A 23,090-nucleotide genomic window follows, 5' to 3' on the forward strand; every position below is an offset into this window, starting at 1 on the left:
TCCTAAACAAGAATCAGACTTCTCTATGGCAGTTAGAGTATAAGACTCTTATGTCAAAACACTTTTTATTCCAGCATGACTAGCATGATGCCTTGTACCCAACAGGTATAAAATAGAAAGAACTAAGCAAAAATAATAATACAGTTAGAAAGTGTGTTGAATGCAAAGTACTATCTTTAATGATCCATTTTAAAAAAAATGTTTATTTCTGAAAGAAAGAGAGCAAGTGGGGGAGGTGCAGAGAGGGGGGATGAGGATCTGAAGCAGGCTCTGTGCTGACAGCAGAGAGCCCTATGCAGGGCTCGAACTCACAGACTGTGAGGTCATGACCTGAGCCTAAGTCAGACGCTCATCTGACTGAGCCACCCAGGTTAGGTGCGCCTAATGATCCATTCTTAGTAATGTCACTGAAGTACGGTTTCCTGAGATTGAAGTCCTATTTTAAGAACAATGATGGCTGTCATGTAGCTTTCAGGAAGAAAAAGAAAAGAAAATGTGAAGATATGGTTAGATTTAAGAAAATGCTAGAGATTAATTTTGCTTTTTTTTTTTTTAATGTTTATTTATTTTTGAGAGGAAAACAGAGCACAAGCGGGGGAGGGGCAGAGAGAGAGGGAGACAGAATCTGAAGCAGGCTCCAGCCTCCCAGTTGTCAGCACAGAGCCTGAAGCGGGGCTGGAACTCATGAATCCTGAGTTCATGATCTGAGCAGAAGTCGGACCCTTAACTGACTGAGCCACCCAGGAGCCCCTAATTTTGCTTTTTTAAGTAAAGTACATTAGTTGGGATATTTTTTGTAGGTTTTGTGCACATGTGATTCACATGGAATGATATTGTCTACAGAGTTCACTCTTGTGTCTTTTCTAGTTTGAGGCAAGTGTAGTGAATGAGGTAGCAAAAGCTACTTTTCTGACATTAGAGAAAATGAAATTTTTCATCTTAAACACAACATTAAGTATACTCAGATGCATACTATACTATATTTGATTTCCATAGGTTTGGTAAAGTAATTATTCATCTACATTAATGAACAGTGATATTTAGATAGTTTTACATTTTTGGAAGAAAATTTTTTTATTTTTTAAAATTGAAGTATAATTAACATACAGTTTTATATTAATTTCAGGTGTATGGTATAATGATTTGATAATTCTATACATTACTCAGTGCTCATCACAATAAGTGTACTCTTAATCCCCATCACCTATCCCCCCACCCACCTACACTCTGGCAACTGCCAATCTGTTCTCTAGATAGCTACTTTAAAAAAAGGTTTTTGTTGTTGTTTATTTTTGAGAGAGATAGAGTGCAAGCAGAGGAGGGGCAGAGAGAGATGGAGACACAGAATCCGAAGCAGGCTGTAGCTTCCGAGCTGTCAACACAGAGCTTGACACAGGGCTTGAACCCATGAACCATGAGATCATGACCTGAGCCAAAGTTGGATGCTTAACTGACTGAGCCATCAAGGTGCCTCTCTAGATAGGTACTTTTTAGCAAGGTTATCAAGAGGAGAGAGACCATCTTTTCTTTATTTGGAAATTATCTTGCAAATACTTTTCTTTGGCCTACTTTAGGCTATTAGAAAATAACGAAGTGTAAATATTATTTAGATTTTTATCTTTTCAGCAGAGGACTTTGAAGTTCATGAAATATTGTCAAGGTATTTCTAATTTGTCTTTCTAATTCAGACAAAAAGCATAATTAACAAGTGATTTGAAGAGATTCAGAAGATGTTTATCTTTCTCATTTTTAGAGTATTCTAATATCTACTCAACTCTCATATACACTATTTGCAAGTTTTGCCAGCATCAACTTATATTTTAATCTGGTGTGTCAATGATACTCTCTTCCTGCTTATTAAAGTTTACTGCCAAAGTTAAATGGGAAGTTTAGAAGAGTGGAGAGAAAAAAATAAACAATAAATAAATCCTATTACTTAACAATGACCTCTGATTATATTTAGAGCTCTGTTTTTCTTCCTTTTCCTCTATCTATATTTTTGTATTTCTACATCTATAATTAGAATGAAATAATACAGCTCAATACTTTTTGAGCTGTTTGTTATATTTTTAAAGTTTATTTTTTAAGAGAGAGAGGGCGAGCATGTACAAGTAGGGGAGGGGCAGAGAGAAGGAGAGAGAATCCCAAGCAGGCTCTGTGCCATCAGTGCAGAGGCTGATGTGGGCTTGAACTCACCAACTGTGAGATCGTGACCTGAGCTGAGATCAGGAGTTGGGTGCTTAACTGACTTCACCACACAGCCACCCCTCTTTATGAACTATTTATAATCTGCATTTTTTACTCAGTGTATCAATTAAAATGTTATGGATAGCTTTTTGTGTCATTAAGTGTTCTAAATACAATTTCGGTTTTTAGGGATGATCTATCCTATTATTTAACAGCTATATCATGTTATAGTCACTTAACTAATCCTTCTTACTCTACCCTTAAGATTTTTTCCGTTGTTTGGCTTTATGAATGATACTGTAGAAAACATCCTTGTAGATAAATGTTTGCTTTCACATTATTTATTTTGATTATATCTTTCCAGAAGGAGAATAGGTGGGTCAAACCCTATGTACATATTTTAGGCTGTTGATATGTATTGCCAAGTTGATCTCCAAAAAAGGTTATACCAAGTTATATTAAACCATAGTAACAGTGTAAATGTTGCTCTTTGTCTTTATTTGCACAACTAGGTTGCATCAATTATATATGCATGTACATGTAATATTTTACCAATCTGATAGGTGAAAGATCATTTTAAATGGCATTTCTTGGATTCTTCGCATATAACAAACCCCCCTAACACAGTAGTGATTTATTTGCTAACAGTTTGGCCTGGTTGATACTGTTAAAATTGTTTTAGCTCTCTGGTGGGATAAGTGGCCTCTATTCTTTTCTTTTTAAAATATTATTGGCTATTTTTCACTTTTATTTTTCCTGATAAACTTTCGAATCATTTTCTCAAGTTTATAGCTACAAGTTATATAGGAATTTTGATATGAGTTGCATTAAATTAATAAAAAAATTACAGGGACGTCTGGGTGGCTCAGTCAGTTAAGCATCCAACTCTTGATTTCGGTTCAGGTCATGATCTCATGGTTCCTGAGATGGAGCCCTGCACTGGACTCTGCGCTAACAGTGTGGAGTTTGCTGGGGATTCTCTCTCCCCCTCTCTCTCTGTCCCTTCCCCGCTTGTGTGTGCACACAGGCACGTGTGCACTCTCAAATAAACTTAAAAAAAATTACAAGGAAGTGATGTCTGTATAAAATTGAGCTTCCTATTCAGAACTAAGATAAGCCTTTTTATGAAAGTGTTTTATGATACTCAGCAAAATTTTGAAATATTTTGAAGTAATTTTTCAATGCTGTTTCATGCACTGTAAATGGTTTTATGTATTTTGTGTTCTTAAATTTGAAAATAATGTTGGTGAGTTATAAAACTGTCTATTTTTAAACTTCAAGTATTTTTAATTATTTTTTCAATTTATTTTACACTTCTTAGGAATACTGTAATAGACTGCAAAATTATTGTCTTTTCCAATTAAATAATTATAATTTTTACCTATTTTTCTTCCATTACATTGTTTAGAATTTCCAGAACAAGGTGACATTATTTTCTTGGCTTATCTTATTCCTAGTTTTCTGTGAAGCAACCTATGTTTTAAGCCCGTGTTGGGAAATATCTTTCTAGTACTAATTTAAAATAAATTTTAATCCAACATAGATGTAGATTTTTTTTTTATCTAGTCAAATATCTTTATGCCATCAACCATATTATTATTCAAAGGGGGGAAAATGGTTTGATATGTAATTCAACAATTACATTTGTAGCATTAGTATATTTTTTTGCACCCATCAGACAATCAGTAAGTACCTATTCAATAAGTAAATTAAAATGCAGTGCATAAACCTGCACATTCATTTCTGAGAGCTTATTGTCTTTTTTCTTTTGGATAGTTAGAATTGACATTAATGAGGAAAGGGGATGTGCATTTTAATTATTGGCACATATATCCACATTGCCACAGTAAATGTGTATCAATTTATATTTCCATCAATAATCATCATTCAACAAATATTTATTGCACACATACTAGCTACCTGGCCTTATTCTTGACCTTGGAGTTATAGTAGAAAACTTTCATCCTAATGTAGCACCATGCTGTCTTTTCTTCACATCTTCTTCTTTATACTGGGTATTATCATTTGCTAATGTAAAACACACGTGACAGAAATCCAGTGTATCTATTTTTTTTTTTTTCATTTGTGCTTTTTGATGTCATATCTAAGAAGCTATTACCTAACCTAAGTCATAAAGGTTTTTATGTTTGCTTCTGGGAGTTTTATTGTGTTAGCTCTTATGTTTAGGTCTATGATTCATTTTTTTTTTTTTTTTTTTTTTTTTTTGAGGGAGAGTGAGAGGGAGGCAGGGGCAGAAGGAGAGGGAGAGAGGGAATCTTAAGCAGACTCTACACCCAGTGCAGAGCCTGACATGGACTTGATCTCCCAACTTACCATGAGATCATTACCTGATCTGAAATCAGGAATTGGGTGATTAACCGATTGAGTCACCCAGGCATCCGTATGATCCATTTTGAATTATTTTTGTGTATGATGTAAGATAAAAGTCTAGTTTCATTCTTTTGCATGCAATGTCCATTTGTTCCAGGAGAATTTATTTAAAATATTATTTTACCCCATTAAATTGCATTGGAACCCTTGTCTAAAATAAAAAATGGGGGCGCCTGGGTGGCGCAGTCGGTTAAGCGTCTGACTTCAGCCAGGTCATGATCTCACGGTCTGTGAGTTCGAGCCCCACGTCAGGCTCTGGGCTGATGGCTCAGAGCCTGGAGCCTGTTTCCGATTCTGTGTCTCCCTCTCTCTCTGTCCCTCCCCCGTTCATGCTCTGTCTCTCTCTGTCCCAAAAATAAATAAACGTTGAAAAAAAAAAATTAAAAAAAAATAAAATAAAAAATGGGGCGCCTGGGTGGCTCAGTCAGGTAAGCGTCCAAATTCAGCTCAGGTCATGATCTCACAGTTCATGGGTTCGAGCCCTGTGTCTGGTTCTGTGCTGAAGGCTCAGAGCCTGGAGTCTGCTTTGGATTTTGTGTTAACTCTCTCTCTGTCCCTCCTCTGCTCATGCTCTCTCTCTCTGTCTCAAAAATAAATAAACATTAAAAAAATCTTTTTAAAGTGAGACATCGGATTTCAAAAAAATAAAATCAGTTAAACATAAATATAAGTGTTTATCTGTGGAGTTTCAGTTCTGTTCCACTGATCTAGATGTCTTATTCCAACAACACAATGTCTTGATTAGCATAGTAATTTTGTAGTAATTTTTGAAATTGGAAAATGTGAGCCCTTCATCAACAGTTTTGGCAAATTTGTGTCCTATGAAGTTCCATACGAATTTTAGAATTACCTTTCCAATTACTACAAAAAAGTCCAGCTTGGATTTTGATAAGGATTGTGAAAAATCTATAAATCACTTTGGGGAGTTTGCCATTTTAACAATATTAAGTCATCTAATCAATGAACATGGGGTCTCTTTGCATTTATTTAGGTCTTTAATTTCTTTCAACATTGTTTCGTGGTTTTCAGTATACACATTTCCCACTTCTTTATTAATTTCATTTTTAATATTTTAATGCTATTGTAAATGAGATTTTTAAAAATTTTATTTGCAAATTGTTCATGTTAAGTGTATAAACAATTGATTTTAAATGTTGACCTAGTATTTTGTAAATGGTTTGTTAGTAGATTCCTTAGAATCTTAGAATTTTGTGTCCACCAGAATATGATTTCTGTAAATAAAGAAAATTTTACTTCTTCCTTTCCATTCTGGATTCCTTTTACTTTTTTCCTCCCTGATTTCTAGAACCTCCAGTATAATGTGGTTTAGAAGTGGTGAGAACAAACATCTGAACTTGTTCCTTGGTATTAGGAGGAAAACATCCATCTTTCACCTTTAAATATGATGTTAGCATTTTTTGGGGGTAGATTTTTTTTATCAGGTTGAGGAAGGTACCTTCTATTCCTAGTTGAGAATTTTGATCATGAAAGAAAGTTGGATTTTGTAAAAAAATTTGGCATCTATTTTGATGGTCTCGATTTTACCCTCTATTAATATGGTGCATTATATTGATTGATTTCTGTATGTTAAACCAACCTTACATTCCAGGGATAAATCCCACTTGATCATTTTACTTAGAGTATAATCCTTTTTATATATTGCTGCATTCAGTTTCCTAAATATTTTCTTGAGGGGTTTTGCATCTGTGTTCACAAGGAATATTGGTCTGTAGTTTCCTTCCTTCAGCTGTCTTTGGTTTTAGTATCAGTAATATTGGCTTCGTAGAATGAGTTGAGAAGTGTTCTCTTCTAATTTTGAAAGAATTTGTGAAGGATTGGATTGTAAATCTTCATAATATAGTGGTACATTTCTCCATTGAAGTCCTCTGGTCCTGGGCTTTCCTTTGTCATATCTATTTTAAATTACTAATTCATGTATTTGCTTGTTATATACCTATTTAAATTTTTCATTTCTTTTTGAAATTATGGTAACAATCCTTTAATTGATAATTATATAGTACTTAGAGTTTATAAAGTTCTCTCATATCTAATATCACTTTATTTCCACATGAATCCAATAATACAAGCATTGAGACCTTAGATTTTCCTCCCCCCTTCTCTAGTCATACAAGCTGATGCACAGCCAGGCTAAGTGACTTGTTAAAGCTCCCTGCTGTTGAGCTATAGAGCTTGAATAATACAGTGTTATATCCTCAGCCTCCTGACCACTGGACCTTCATGATACCATGTTAGGAATCCAAACATGGTGAAGAATAATACATCTTCCTTTAGCCAATGGACACAAAATTTTTGTATTTAATCTTTAGGTTTTATTAACTTTTTTCCTAGTCATTAGCACTCAAAATCTTCAATTTTATAGTTACACTCATCAAAATGTCAATTACTATTTTTATGTGATCTCTTTTCTGTTCCATTTTCTATATTTGTAGGAAGAAATTTGCAGTCACAATTAGTTTCTTCTGGGATTAAATTTATTTGGGGGATAATTTCTAGATACTTAACTAATTATGTCTACAAGGGTATCTATAGAGGCAAAATAAAAACCCACAATACAATGGAAAAAAAGAAAAATTGATATTTGTCAGAATTTTGTAAAGTTTGGGGAAACATTATCGTGAAATAAATATGCATCTGTATAAGACACCTCAAAAAATTAAAGTCTTGTCACTGGAGGTGGCTTGATTTTATCATTTTATTTAATATATCCATCATCCCAGTTCTTAAGCATGAATAGCATTTCTGTATGAGATCAAATCATGGGCAGACTTTAAAAAAGTAATTTTGCATATATTCCTCTTAATGAAAATTTATAGCATCCAGAACAAAAGGAGAGTTTCTCTTGTTTCTAATTCTTCAATTCTTCATTAGTGTTGACTTTTAGATTTCGTTTCCAGATTTCATATGAGTTTCCTCTGACTTAGGTCCCACTTTGGATGGAGCCTCTTGCATGCTCATCTAATTTCCTGTTGTTCATTCTGAAATGACCTTTTATTCCTTTAGTATTTATGTTTTCTCACTTGGGAACTTTGTGATTTGCTCTAATCAGTTCTCTGACTTCCCTTCAGAAAACTAAGACCAGTAAGTTTCCCCTACTTCCCCTGCCCCCTGTTATCTATATCTTAATAGTTTTCTCTTATACTTCTTCCTGGCAAGTTTCCCTGTTGTTGTTTTTTTTTTAATTGAGATATAATTGGCATATAACATGTATTAATTTTAGGTGTACAACATAATGACTTGATATGTGTATATGTTGAGAAGTGATCACCACAGTAAGTTTGGTTAACACCTATCACCTCATATAGTTACAGGGTTTTTCCTTGTGATGAGAACTTTTAAGATCTATCTTAGCAACTTTGAAATATAACAAAACAGTATTGTTAATAATAGTCCGCATGCTATACATTATATCCCCAGGGCTTATATTGTATGTAACTGGAAGTTTGTATTTTTTGACCACCTTCAGCCACTTAATGGGTGAAAGTGGTCAAATTTTCTGTTTCTTCTAGAGAAGTTTTATCTAAGTTATCTAATTTGTTGGTATACAGTTATTTGTGATGTTCTCTTACTATTTTTATTTTTGTGGGATAGGTAATAATGTTCCTTCTTTTATTTCTGACTTTATTTTAGAATTGAGTCATCTCTCTTTTCATCTTGGTCAGCCTATCTAAAGGTTTTGTCAGTTTGGTTAATATTTTCAAGATTCAATATTTGGTGTAGTTGATTTTCTGTAGTGTGTTTGATTCTTTCATATATTTCCACTTCATCCTTTATCATTTACTTCCTTCTGTTTACTTTAGTTTCACTTTGCTTTGTTTTTGCTTTTTCCTTTTTTTTTTTTTATGATGGAAGGTTAGGGTATTGATTTGAGATCTTTCTCATTTTTTTATGAAGGTTTTATAGCTCTACATTTCCCTCTAAGCATTGTTTTACCTGTATTAAAGTTTTGATTCGTTGCATTTTCATTTCTGCTCATCAGAGTGTTTTGCAGTTTCTTTTGTAAGTTTTCTCCTTGACCCATTGGTTATTTAGGATGTGTTGTTTAATTTTCACGTATTTGTGAATTTACCAGATTTCCTTGTGCTATTGATTTCTAATGTAATCCCATTGTGACTTGGGACTATATATTATTTAAATAAATTTAAATTCATTGAGGCTTGTTTTATTAGTCTATATAGATTATTTCCCTATGTTGAGGTAAACCTAAAACCACTAAGAGAGTTGAAAATGATTGCGTCTGGATTTGTATATGTGTTTAGTGTGTGTATGTGTGCAAGTATATGATGGTGGAGAGAATGGAATGGTAATTTTCAATATAAGCTTTGTGGGATTATTTTTGTTTTATTTTTTTCAGATCTATACTCTTGTAATTGTGATAAAGATAGTAACTCACAATAAAAACTAAATAATCCTTTTTGTGACAAGTTAATATTTTAAAGCATCATGTCTTTCTCCTACCCAATGCCTGCATCTTGTATGTACACAGAAATATGCAAACACACAGACACACAGACACACACACACACACACACACCTACACACAGATATTCTTCAATAAGAAACTAAGGAAAAGAAGAGAAAGAAACTACTTTGTGCAGTAATCTGTACACTTTTAAGTATGTTAAGATAAATTTATATATTTTCTGAGTAAGTCTATATCATGATTTCATATTTTTATTAGTGGAAATATATACAGTGTTTTTAATATCATCATTCATCCACAAAAGCATTTTAAGTTAAGGGTCACTAAAAATTAGAGAAAGATATAATCCAATTTAAGTTTGTTACATGACGTTTTGGGATGATGCATATGCAATTTGGTATTTTCATTTATTGAGTTCAGTTTGCTATTTAACACTGCCGACAATTAAAAACTTATTAATCTATTTTTTTAAAAAAATAACATTTGTTTTTGAGAGAGAGAGCAAGAGAGAGAGAGCGAGACAGTGTGAGCAGGGGAGGGGCAGAGAGAGAGGGAGACACAGAATCTGAAGCAGGCTCCAGGCTCTGAGCTATTAGCACAGAGCCCAACATGGGGCTTGAACCCATGGACTGTGAGATCATGACCTGAGCCAAAGTCAGATGCTTGACCCACTGAGCCACCCAGGCACCCCCTTATTTTTTTTTTTTAATTTTTTTTTTCAACGTTTTTTATTTATTTTTGGGACAGAGAGAGACAGAGCATGAACGGGGGAGGGGCAGAGAGAGAGGGAGACACAGAATCGGAAACAGGCTCCAGGCTCCGAGCCATCGGCCCAGAGCCTGACGCGGGGCGCGAACCCACGGACTGCGAGATCGTGACCTGGCTGAAGTCGGAGGCTTAACCGACTGCGCCACCCAGGCGCCCCCAGGCACCCCCTTATTAATCTGTTTCTAATGTTTAGATTGTGGCTCTTCTAGGATTCCAAAAATTTATTGTAAAACTAAAATAAATTATATGTACTTAGTTCTTTAGTGTGCCACACATTCCTTAAGATTTTGAATTGTTCTGCCTTTACTGGGTATTTTAAAGGGGGATTTACTTAGTGTATTGTAATGAAATTCAGTGTACCACTGAGAAGAACATAAAAAAAACCCTGCAGAGTCGGTATACCCTATGAGATTTTGTTCTATAAATTTGTGCCAGTGAGGCACATTGATTATCTGGTTTCTAATCATTTCAGATATTCTCCACTATAGCTAGCTGTAAGTTATCTTTGTGTCTGCATGTGTGTGCGTGTGCGTGTGCGTGTGTGTGTGCGTGCGTGTGCAGATGTAAATAGCCAATGGATGCTCTGTTGGTTGACCTGTGTAGCAGGCAAATGTAAAACCAGCAATCAGGGGCTTGATTTCATTCTAGTTGTATCTGTTCTGTGCCTATACCGCACCAGATTTGGGTACAGTTAACAGTGCTGGGGGGCAATTATAGGTGCATTTGGCATCTTTGACTGGAATGGCTTATTTAGACTGTCATTTGAGACCCTTCTTTCGTTGCGATCTAGTCATGTGTCTTCTGGGCCAATGTGTAGAGTTGTGTTCCCTTATTGGTAGTCACTAGCCATTTAATTAAATGAATATTTAAATTAAATTTTAATTAAAGTTAGATCAAATTAAAAATTTATTAACTCAGCCAAAATAACAACATTTCAAGTTCTCAGGATCTGCACATGGCTATTGGACAGTGTAGAACTTTTCCATCTTCTCAGAAGGTTGTATGTGATAGCACGGGTGTAGATCTTTCCTGGTTTTTACTCTTACGTTTCCTGACGTGAAAGCCCAGGTTCTCGTCTCTGGAACAGGATAATCTATAGTGGCTTGGTTGCTCTGAAGCTCTCATTTGTCCTGCTCTATATTTGCCCTAAAACTCTTGAAAATGAGGGAGAATTATTCAGTTTTTTCACTGTTTTCTTCTTTCCACCAACCTTTGTCTTTTGAGGATATGCCACCTTTGGGTAAACTTTTGTAGTGGTTATTCTGGATTTACAATCATTGTTACAGGAAGCTAGGATGATCTTTTCAGGATTAAAAGAGAGGACATTTGAGGAAGATGGTGGTGTAGGAGAACGCTGGGCTCACCACGTCTAGCTGATCGCATAGATTCCACCCACATCTGCCTAAATAACCCAGAAAACTGCCAGAAGACTAGCAGAACGGACTCTCCGGAGCCAAGGATAGACAAGAGGCCCATGGAAGAGGGTAGGAAGGGCGGAGAGGCGGTGTGCGCTACACGGACTGACGGGAGGGAGCCAGGGTGGTGGAGGGACAGCCTGCCCAGCAAGGCAGAGCCCCCAAGTCTGGCTTGCAAAAGTGGAGGGGCTAGACTGCATGAGTTCTGACACCCAGCGGGACTTAACATCTGGAGTGTTAAAAGTCAACAACTCTGCTCTCAGGGAGCGGGGAGGGTGACAGAACACTGGGAGGGAGTGTTGTTGAGCCTGGGAAGACAGAGCTCAGCTTGACAGGGGAACAAAGGTGCTGTAAAGCACCATCTCCCTCTCCCATCTTCCAGCCATAATCCCAAAGGGAACCAGTTCCCATCACCGAACTTGCTTGCACCATGCAAACACCAAACACTGCTTCTGTGGATCCATCCCTCTGATGGGTCTACCTCCATCCTGGTGCTGCAGGGCCCCTCCCACAGGGGACCACCTATGGCAAAGCAAGCTATGCCTGCCCTTCCCACCCCTGTGCACTTTGCGGATCCACCCCGGCTAATACGACAGATCCAATTGAAGCAGCACCACAAACCTGGCAGTGTGCAAGGAGCCCAGACAAGGGCCACACCACTCCACAGTGAGTCCTGCTCCTGAGAAAGGGAAGATAAGGTACACACCAGTCTGACTGTGGCCCTATCGGTGGGCTAGAGACACACATCAGGTCTGACTGCAGCCCCACCCACCAACACAAGTTACTCCATACAGCACAGGGGAAGTGCCCTGCAGTTGGGAGCCACCCAAGTGACTACCCAAAATGACGAAACGGAGGAATTCTCCTCAAAAGAAACTCCAGGAAGTAGCGACAGCTAATGAATTGATCAAAAAACATTTAAGCAGTATAACGGAACAAGAATTTAGAATAATAGTCATAAAATTAATCGATGGGCTTGAAAAAACCATAGAGGACAGCAGAGAATCTGTTGCTACAGAGATCAAGGGATTAAAAAATAGTCATTAGGAGGGAAAAATGCTATAAATGAGGTGCAAAATCAAATGGAGGCAGCCATAGCACGGATTGAAGAGGCAGAGGAGAGAATAGGTGACTTAGAAGAAAAATTATGGAAAAAGAGGAATTTGAGAAAAAGATTAAAAAATCCAGGAGATGAGGGGAGAATTAGAGAACTAAATAATGCAATCAAACGGAACAATATCTGTATCATAGGAATTTCAGAAGAAGAAGAGAGAGAGAAAGGGGCTGAAGGTGTACTTGAACAAGTCATAGCTGAGAAATTCCCTGATCTGGGGAAGGAAAAAGGTATTGGAATCTAAGAGGCACATAGAACTCCCTTCAGACATAACTTGAATCGATCTTCTGCACGACATATAGTGAAACTGGCAAAATACAAGGATGAAGAGAAAATTCTGAAAGCAGCTAGGGATTAACAGGCTCTAACTTACAAAGGGAGACCAATAAGACTAGTGGCAGACCTCTCTACTGAAACTTGGCAGACCAGAAAGGAATGGCAGGAAATCTTCAATGTGATGAACAGAAAAAAAAGCAGCCGAGAATCCTTTATCCAGCAAGTCTGTCATTCAGAATAGGAGAGATAAAGGTCTTCCCAAACAAACAAAAACTGAAGGAATTCATCACCACTAAACTGGCCCTACAAGAGATCCTAAGGGGGATTCTGTGAGTGAAATGTTGCAAGGACCACAAAGTATCAGAGACATCACTACAAGCATGAAACCTACAGATATCATAATGACTCTAAACCCATATCTTTCAATAATAACACTGAATGTAAATGGACTAAATGCTCCAGCCAAAAGACATAGGGTATCAGAATGGATAAAACAACAAGACCCATCTATTTGCTGTCTACAAGAGACTCATTTTATTTTATTTTTTTTAATTTTTTTTTTTTAACATTTATTTATTTTGGGACAGAGAGAGAGCATGAACAGGGGAGGGTCAGAGAAAGAGAGAGACACAGAATCTGAAACAGGCTCCAGGCTCTGAGCTGTCAGCACAGAGCCCGACGTGGGGCTCAAACCCACGGACCACGAGACCATGACCTGAGCCAAAGTCGGACGATCAACCGACTGAGCCACCCAGGCGCCCCAGCAAGAGACTCATTTTACACCTGAGGACACCTTCAGATTTAAAGTGAGGGGATGGAAGACTCTCTCATGCTAATGGAAGTTAAAAGAAAGCTGGAGTAGCCATACTTCTATCAGACAAACTAGACTTCAATTAAAGGCTGTAACAAGAGATGAAGAAGGGCATTATATAACTGTTACAAGGTCTATCCATCAGGAAGAGCTAACAATCATAAATGTCTATGCGCCGAATATGGGAGTCCCCAAATATATAAAACAACCACAAACATAAGCAACCTTATTGATAAGAATGTGGTAATTGCAGGGGACTTTAATACTCCACTTACAGCAGTGGATAGATCATCTAGACATAGGATCAATAAAGAAACAAGGGCCCTGAATGATACACTGGATCAGATGGACTTGACAGATATATTTAGAACTCTGCATCCCAAAGCAACAGAATATACTTTCTTCTCGAGTGCACATGGAACCTTCTCCAAGATAGATAACATACTGGGTCACAAAACAGCCCTTCCTAAGTATAAAAGATTTGAGATCATACCCTGCAGCCTTTCAGACCACAATGCTATGAAACTTGAAATCAACCACAGGAAAAAGTCTGGAAAACCTCCAAAAGCATGGAGGTTAAAGAACACTCTACTAAAGAATGAATGGGTCAACCAGGCAATTAGAGAAGAAATTAAAAACTATATGGAAACAAACGAAAATGAAAATACAACAATCCAAACGCTTTGGGACGCAGCGAAGGCAGTCAGTCCTGAGAGGAAAATACATTGCAATCCAGGCCTATCTCAAGAAACAAGAAAAATCCCAAATACAAAATCTAACAGAACACCTAAAGGAAATAGAAGCAGAACAGGAAAGACACCCTAAACCCAGCAGAAGAAGAGAAATAATAAAGATCAGAGCAGAAATAAACAATATAGAATCTAAAAAAAACTGTAGAGCAGATCAATGAAACCAAGAGTTGTTTTTTTGAAAAAATAATCAAAATTGATAAACCTGTAGCCAGGCTTCTCAAAAAGAAAAGGGGGATAACCCAAACAGATAAAATCATGAATGAAAATGGAATTATTACAACCAATCCCTCAGAGATACAAGCAATTATCAGGGAATACTATGAAAAATTATATGCCAACAAACTGGACAACCTGGAAGAAATGGACAAATTCCTAAACACCCACACCCTTCCAAAACTCAATCAGGAGGAAATAGAAAGCTTGAACAGACCCATAACCAGCGACGAAATGGAATCAGTCATCAAAAATCTCCCAACAAATAAGATTCCAGGACCAGATGGCTTCCCAGGGGAGTTCTACCAGATGTTTAAAGCAGAGGTAATACCTATCCTTCTCAAGCTATTCCAAAACATAGAAAGGGAAGGAAAACTTCCAGACTCATTCTATGAAGCCAGTATTACTTTGATTCCTAAACCAGACAGAGACCCAGCAAACAAAGAGAACTACAGGCCAATATCCCTGATGAATATGGATGCAAAAATTCTCAATAAGATACTAGCAAATCGAATTCAACAGCATGTAAAAAGAATTATTCACCATGATCAAGCCAGATTCATTCCTGGGATGCAGGGCTGGTTCAACCTTCGCAAATCAATCAACGTGATACATCACATGAATAAAAGAAAAGATAAGAACCATATGATCCTGTCAATCGATGCAGAAAAAGCATCTGACAAAATTCAGCATCCTTCCTTAATAAAAACCCTCGAGAAAGTCGGGATAGAAGGAACATACTTAAACATCATCAAAGCCATTTATGAAAAGCCCACAGCTAACATCATCCTCGATGGGGAAAAACTGAGAGCTTTCTCCCTGAGATCAGGAACACGACAGGGATGTCCACTCTCACCGCTGTTGTTTAACGTAGTGTTGAAAGTTCTAGCATCAGCAATCAGACAACAAAAAAGGAAATCAAAGGCATCAAAATTGGCCAAGATGAAGTCAAGCTTTTACTTTTTGCAGCTGACAGGATATTATACATGGAAAACCCGATAGACTCCATCAAAAGTCTACTAGTACTGATACATGAATTCAGCAAAGTCGCAGGATACAAAATCAATGTTCAGAAATCAGTTGCATTTTTATACACTATTAATGAAGCAACAGAAACACAAATTAAGAAACTGATCGCCTTCACAATTGCACCAAGAACCATAACATGCCTAGGAATAAACCTAACCAAAGATGTAAAAGGTCTGTGTGCTGAAAACTATAGAAAGCTTATGAAGGAAATTGAAGAAGATATAAAGAAATGGAAAACCATTCCGTGCTCATGGATTGGAAGAATAAATATTGTGAAAATGTCAATACTACCCAAAGCTATCTACACATTCAATGCAATCCCAATCAAAATTGCACCAGCATTCTTCTCGAAGGTAGAATAAGCAATCCTTAAATTTGTATGGAACCACAAAAGACTCCGAATAGCCAAAGTAATTTTGAAGAAGAAGACCAAAACAGGAGGCATCACAATCCCAGACTTTAGCCTCTACTACAAATCATCAAGACAGCATGGTATTGGCACAAAAACAGTCACATAGACCAATGGAATAGAATAGAGACTCCAGAATTGGACCCACAGAAGTATGGCCAACTCATCTTTGACAAAGCAGGAAAGAATATCCAATGGAAAAAAGACAGTCTCTTTAACAAATGGTGCTGGGAGAACTGGACAGCAACATGCAGAAGGATGAAACTAGACCACTTTCTTATACCATTCACAACAATAAAGTCAAAGTGGATAAAGGACCTGAATGTGAGACAGGAAACCATCAAAACCCTAGAAGAGAAAGCAAGAAAAAACCTCTCTGACCTCAGCCGCAGCAATTTCTTATTTGACACATCTCCAAAGGCAAGGGAAGTAAAAGCAAAAATGAACTCTTGGGACCTCATGAAGATAAAAAGCTTCTGCACTGCAATGGAAACAATCAGCAAAACTAAAAGGCAACCAGTGGAATGGGAAAAGATATTTGCAAATGACATATCAGACAAGGGGCTAGTATCCAAAATGTATAAAGAACTCACGAAACTCCACATCCGAAAAACAAATAATCCAGTGAAGAAATGGGCAGAAAACATGAATAGACACTTCTCTAAAGAAGACATCCGGATGGCCAACAGGCACATGAAAAGATGCTCAACGTCGCTCCCCATCAGGGAAATACAAATCAAAACCACACTCAGGTACCACCTCCCACCAGTCAGAGTGGCTAAAATGAACAAATCAGGAGACTATAGATACTGGAGAGGATGTGGAGAAACAGGAACCCTCTTGCACTGTTGGTGGGAATGCAAACTGGTGGAGCCACTCTGGAAACTAGTGTGGAGGTTCCTCAAAAAATTAAAAATAGACCTACCCTATGACCCAGCAGTAGTACTGCTAGGAATTTACCCAAGGGATACAGGAGTGCTGATGCATAGGGGCACATATTCCCCAAAGTTTATAGCAGCACTTTCAACAATAGTCTAATTATGGAAAGAGCCTAAATGTCCATCAACTGACAAACGGATAAAGAAGATGTGGTTTATATATACAATGGAATACTACGTGGCAATTAGAAACAATGAAATATGGCCTTTGGTAGCAACGTGGTTGGAACTGGAACATGTTATGCTAAGTGAAATAAGTCATACAGAGAAAGACAGATACCATATATTTTCACTCTTATGTGTATCCGGAGAATCTTATCAGAAGATCATGGGGGAGGGGAAGGAAAAAAAAAGTTAGGGAGGGAGCTAAACCATAAAAGACTGTTAATAACTGAGAACAATCTGTGGGTTGTTGGGGGGTGGGAGGGAGGTGAGGGTGGGTGATGGGCATTGAGGAGGGCACCTGTTGGGATGAGCACTGGGTGTTGTATGGCAACCAATGTGACAATAAATTTCATATTAAAAATAAAAGGGGACATTTGACTGACACCTGCCCATTTTCTATTCATAAGCATTGTTTTCTACCAACACTGGTTGGGGGACTGAAATCTTCTTCAGAATATCATTTTTAAATTTGAGTTACTCCTCTGTTTGAACAACGACATCCATGAAAGTGCTTCAGTGGCACACGTCACAATCCCTCTTCATTAGATACCTCAATGGTTTCATAATGATAGCCCTCAGTTTCTTTTCTCTCTCTGTGTCACTGAGTTTCTGTGTAAGGTAGATAAATCTTGAATTCTTAACAGTTTTGTTGAGAGATTAAGACTTAATGTGGATGGAGAAATCATCGAACCTCTGAATTTTGTATTCAGAATAATTACAGTGCTATCTTGGATATAAACTCATTTTATGTAAATTGTCCGTGAAGATGTGAGGTATGAGAGGGCAAGTCCAGCATAACTTCCCACGTACATGCTATTGGCAGTTACAGAAGGCAGGGAATGACTGTCAGCTTGTGAATTCAGCACACAACACATATACTGGTGGAGTTTTGTATGTTGAACTACCTTTGCACTCTTGGGGTAAACCCCACTTTGTCATGGTATGTAATGCTTGTAACATGCTGAATACAATCCTTAAGAGAATACTAGCAAACTAAACCTATCACCATGTTATACCCTTTGACTATTTTCCAGAGTTCTAACAAAGTTTGTCCTGTAAACCTTTGCTTGTTTTTCAATGTTTCTGTGGAGGGATGGGCATTTGGAGTTTGCTTTCCATTTTTTGGCAGATATGATCCTCTCCTTTCCTGATGTGAACCCTAAACATCAAGATGAACTCTTTTTTTTTTCTCTTTGATGCAAAGTTATATTTCTGTCATGGCTGGACCACAGAGTCTTCATTTTAAAATGGGAGACTCGCTCTGTATAATTGCCAAGATGTTCTGAATCTCTAAGTGTTCATTCTTCTTCTATGACTCATTAGCTGTCTATATTATTAGTCCGTTTTAGATTTTGAAGCCAGATGTATTAAAACCAGAGCTAAGGAATTAGCCTTAGCTTCTTTTCATTTCATTTGTTTTAAAAATTATGATGCACTAAAAGTCTCTTTCTGTTATATGAACATTGACAAATTGTACAGTAGAATAGCAAATAAAAAAATCAATATAGAGAACACTTGTATAACCTCCTGTACATTTTTCTTTTACTTATTTGCAGTCAACCTTTCCCCCAACTCCACTTCATGACAAAAAATGGTCTCATTTTGTTTGTATAATTTTGCCTTTTTCACTTATATATCATATTAAATGAAGTCATAGGATATATTGCCTTTTCAGTCTGGCTTCTCTTACTTAGAATAATACATATCATATTCATCCATATTATTATGTGTAACACTAATATGTTACATTTCATTGTTGAAAAGTATTCTTTTGTGTGGATTTACCAAAGTTTTATTGTCTATTCGTGATCTGGAGGGAATTTGGTTTGTTTTCAGGTTTTAGTAATAGTAAAGCCACTATAAAATTTACATTCAGGTGTTCATTTCTCTTTGGTAAACACCTAGGATGAGGAATTGTGGGCCTTATATTAAGCGCATATTAATTTTCTGAGAAAATGGAAAACTGTTTTACAAAATGACTATGAAATTGTGCATTCCTATCAACAATGTGTAATATTTTAGGTGGTCACATCTTCATCACCACTGGGTAATGTCATTTTGTTTAAGCCATTGTGATAGGTGTGATGGGTGTTCTGTCCTCTGAATCAATTTGCATTTCCCTAATGTGTGATGATGTTAAATGTCTTTTCTTGTGACAATATGTCATATGTGTATTTTATTTTCTCAGTTGTCTTTTCACATCATTTACTTAGTTTTATTAGGAAGTTTGATTTTTATTGATTTTTATGTATGCTTTTATATATTTTGAATACAAATTGGATTTTTTTTTTCGTCCAAAATGTGTTTTTGGCTTCTAATTTTATTTTTTTAAGCATTATCTTTAACAGAACACTTGTTTTAGTTTTATTTTAGGACATTTAATTGTATTTTTTTGTAGATTATCTTTTTGGTATTACATTTAAGATATCTTTGCCTAACCAAGGATTACAAAGGTTTTTCTTCTACGTGGTTTATAGTTTTAGGCTTTATATTTAAGTCTTTGGTCTATTTTGAATTAATAGGAATTATTTTTAAAATTTATTTCTTATTTTCAAGAATTATTTTTGGGCTTATGAAAAATAAACCAAGTCTTACTTTGAAAAAAATGCAGTTTCAACATCACAAGATAAATTTCTCTATGAAACTGTTTTTTTTTTTTTTTATGTTCAACATCACTCATCATCAGGGAAATACAAATCAAAATCATGATGAAACACTACCTTACATCTGTCAGAAAGGCTGAAATTAATAACACAAGAAACAGCAGGTGTTTGCGAGGATGTGGAGAAAGAGAAACACTTGTGCACTGTTAGTAGAAATGCAAACTAGTACAGCCACTCTGGAGAACAGTATGGAGGTTCTGCAAAAACTAAAAGTAGAACTACTCTACAATTCAGCAATTGCACTCTTAGTTGTTTACCCAAAGCATACAAAAATACAGATTCAGAAGGATGCTTGCACTCCATTGTTTATAGCAGCATTATCAACAATAATCAAACTAGAGAGAGAGCCCATGTTCATTAACTGATGAATGGATAAAGAAGAACTGATGAATGGATTGTGTGTGTGTACACAATGGAATATTAGTCATCAAAGAATGAAACCTTTCATTTGCAATGACATGGTTGGAGCTAAAACGTATTATGCTAAGTGAAATAAATCAGCCAAGAAAGACAAATGCCATATGATTTTACTTACATGTGGAATTTAAGAAACAAAACAGATGAACATAGGGGAAGGAAACAAAAACAAGAGAGGGAGGCAAACCATAAGAGACTCTTAACTGTAGAGAACAAACTGAGGGTTGCTGGAGGGGAGGTGGGTGGGGGGGATGAGCTAAATGGGTGATGGGTATTAAGGAGGGACTTTGTTATGATGAACACTGGGTGTTATATTTAAGTGATGAATCACTAAATTCTACTCCTGAAACCAATGTTACACTACATGTTAACTAACTAGAATTTAAATAAAAACTTGAAACAACAAAAAATAAAAATGTTTGAAACCTAAAAAAAGTATTTTTTTTAACTGCTGTTTTGCTAAATCCGTAGTATCTCATTATAGCTCCAGAACTTACTCATCTTGCAGAACTGAAACTTGGTTCCTCTTGACCAACATGTCCCCATATCTCTCTCCTTCCCAATAGCCCCTATGTACAGCATTCTATTTTCTGTTTCTATGACTTTGTTTCTGATTCCACATATAAGTGAAATCATATATTATTTGTCTTTCTGTGTCTAGTTTATATCACTTAGCATAATGTCCTTCAGGTTCATCCATATTGTTGCGAATGGCAGGATTTCCTTCTATTTTCAAAGCTGAAAAACATTCCATTGTATGTATACACCACATTTTCTTTATTCATTCATCCTTTGATGGTCATTTAGGTTATTTCCGTGTCTTGACTGCTGTGAATAATGCTGCAATGAACCTAGGAGTGCAGGTATCTCTTTGAGATCCTGATTTCAGTTCTTTTGGATAAATACCCAGAAGTGGTATTGCTGAGTAATATGGTAGCTCTGGTAACAATATTGTACTTCATAATGAAATTTACTAAGAGGGTAGATCCTAAATGTTCTCACAATGAGGAGGGGAGGTGAGAAAGGTAAAGTATATGAGGTGATGGCTATGTTTTAATTAGCTTGATTGTGGTGTTATTTCATTATATGTCTATCAAATCATCGAGTTGTACACTTTAAATATATACAATAAAAATAGTACCACAGATTTCTTATAGCACAAATAATCACAGGTGTAATGTATTTTTTTTTGTCCGTCAGGTGGCAACGTATGACTTTTGCATTCAAGTTCAGATTAATTTCTTTGAGGCTTCAGAACTTTACACTAAATGTTGTTTGTCAAAATCTCCTATGATTCCAAAGACAACACCACTTATTCGACCATGCTATGTTCAAGCTACTGGTATGTACTGTGAAACAGTTGGTGTGCATATATCAAATATTGACACTTGAGCAGCTAAAAGTTTTTAAAAATCAGATTATGATATTTACTTTTTAAAAAAAGAAATATTAGAAAGTACAATTATCATATGATTCCTGTGTGTGTGACTTAAATTGTGAGTCTGTGAGATTGAATTTTGAGAAACAGTATAACAAAACCTATGTGAGTTCGCTTCTAGCTGAGTCACAGAAACTATATCAGGTGAGTTTCGTGTAAAGAAAACTTGATTTGCATCAAATAAGGAGATCCAGGGACATGATTTCCAAAGCTGTGACTCCCTGAGAGAAGGTGAAGGGATACCTTTGGTTTAGGGTTAGGATGAATATTTAGATGGTTAAGTCTTCTCATTGTATGTAGAGGCGGGCATAAGGCTATCCATGTGCTTTAAGGAAACATGCCTATGTATACATTGTATGTTATGCAAATGAGCTCGAGGTTCTTTCTTGGGTGGAGATTTTAGTATGATGATGAGATAAAGGTAATGGTAGGTCATTCCAGAGGTCACTTGATGTTTTGCCTAGGCATGAATTGTAGGTTTTGCTCAAAAGGTCTGTGTGGTCTTGGGCTGGTAGGAGGTCTGGTCAGGGCAACCTGCAGGGTGGTTTCCAGTTAAGAGGTAAGGCAGAAAGAAGATCTTAAGGAAAAAATGTAAGGCAAAAGTTAGTGAGTTCAAGCAGGTGGGTAGTAAATGTCAGGTCTAGCTGGTGACAGTAGCATAATAATCTCAGATTAGTGACTGTTGCTTAAAAATATAGGTTATAATTAAAAACAAAAATGAGTTTAGTTACTTGTTGTGTGGGTACTTTTTAAATGATTAAATTAAAATAGAAATTATTAAAATATACTAGATATATAATGCACTGATAGAAATTTTATTTAAGAAATCCCCACCCCCCCAAAGGAATAGGTTACTAAAGGACTAAGCATATGTATAAAAGGAGAAGTAAAAAAGTAAGTAAGTAAATAAATAAATAAATGTAAGTATATTAAATTTTTTTTGTATTATTTACTTAATTTTCTCCAAATATTCAAATATAAAACCAGTGCACTCTGTAAACCCTACTTTGGCAAGCTTTGGTGGTTTTGCATTTTATTACATGTGTTTCAGTATTTTTCATGAAAAGTTAAGTCTAGTTTATGCTATATTATGCAATATTTTGTTTTTTAATTCTGACATTAAGTTGTCATTAATAATAAAATAGTGCTCAGTTGATAATTACACTTGGCATCTAGTAAGAGAAGCCTCATTAAAGTAGCATATACAATGCAGAGATTTATTTCATTCCTTTTTTTTTTTTTTAACATTTTTTTTTTCAACGTTTTTTATTTATTTTTGGGACAGAGAGAGACAGAGCATGAACGGGGGAGGGGCAGAGAGAGAGAGGAAGACACAGAATCGGAAACAGGCTCCAGGCTCCGAGCCATCAGCCCAGAGCCTGACGCGGGGCTCGAACTCACGGACCGCGAGATCGTGACCTGGCTGAAGCCGGACGCTTAACCGACTGCGCCACCCAGGCGCCCCTCATTCCTTTTTAAAATACAGAATTAGGGGGCGCCTGGGTGGCTCAGTTGGATAAGCATCCGACTTCGGCTCAGGTCATGATCTCGCGGTTCGTGAGTTCAGGCCCCGCATCGGGCTCTGTGCTGACGGCTCAGAGCCTGGAGCCTATTTCAGATTCTGTGTCTCCCTCTGTCTCTCTGAACCCCTCCCCACCCCCCC

The 23,090-nt window shown here is 36.6% G+C and overlaps 1 protein-coding gene across 1 annotated transcript in view; it reads left to right on the forward strand.

Annotated features, from left to right (window-relative positions):
* Positions 1–23,090, forward strand: part of LOC125931257 (cilia- and flagella-associated protein 47-like) — a 111,817-nt gene that overhangs the window by 16,824 nt on the left and 71,903 nt on the right. Inside the window, exon 9 of the mRNA XM_049643221.1 lies at positions 21,190–21,331. Within this exon, the coding sequence (XP_049499178.1) occupies positions 21,190–21,331 (142 nt within the window). The remainder of the gene's footprint in view (positions 1–21,189; positions 21,332–23,090) is intronic.

This window comes from Panthera uncia, chromosome X (genome assembly GCF_023721935.1).
Source record: "Panthera uncia isolate 11264 chromosome X, Puncia_PCG_1.0, whole genome shotgun sequence".
In the NCBI taxonomy this organism is placed as follows: Eukaryota; Metazoa; Chordata; class Mammalia; order Carnivora; family Felidae; genus Panthera; species Panthera uncia.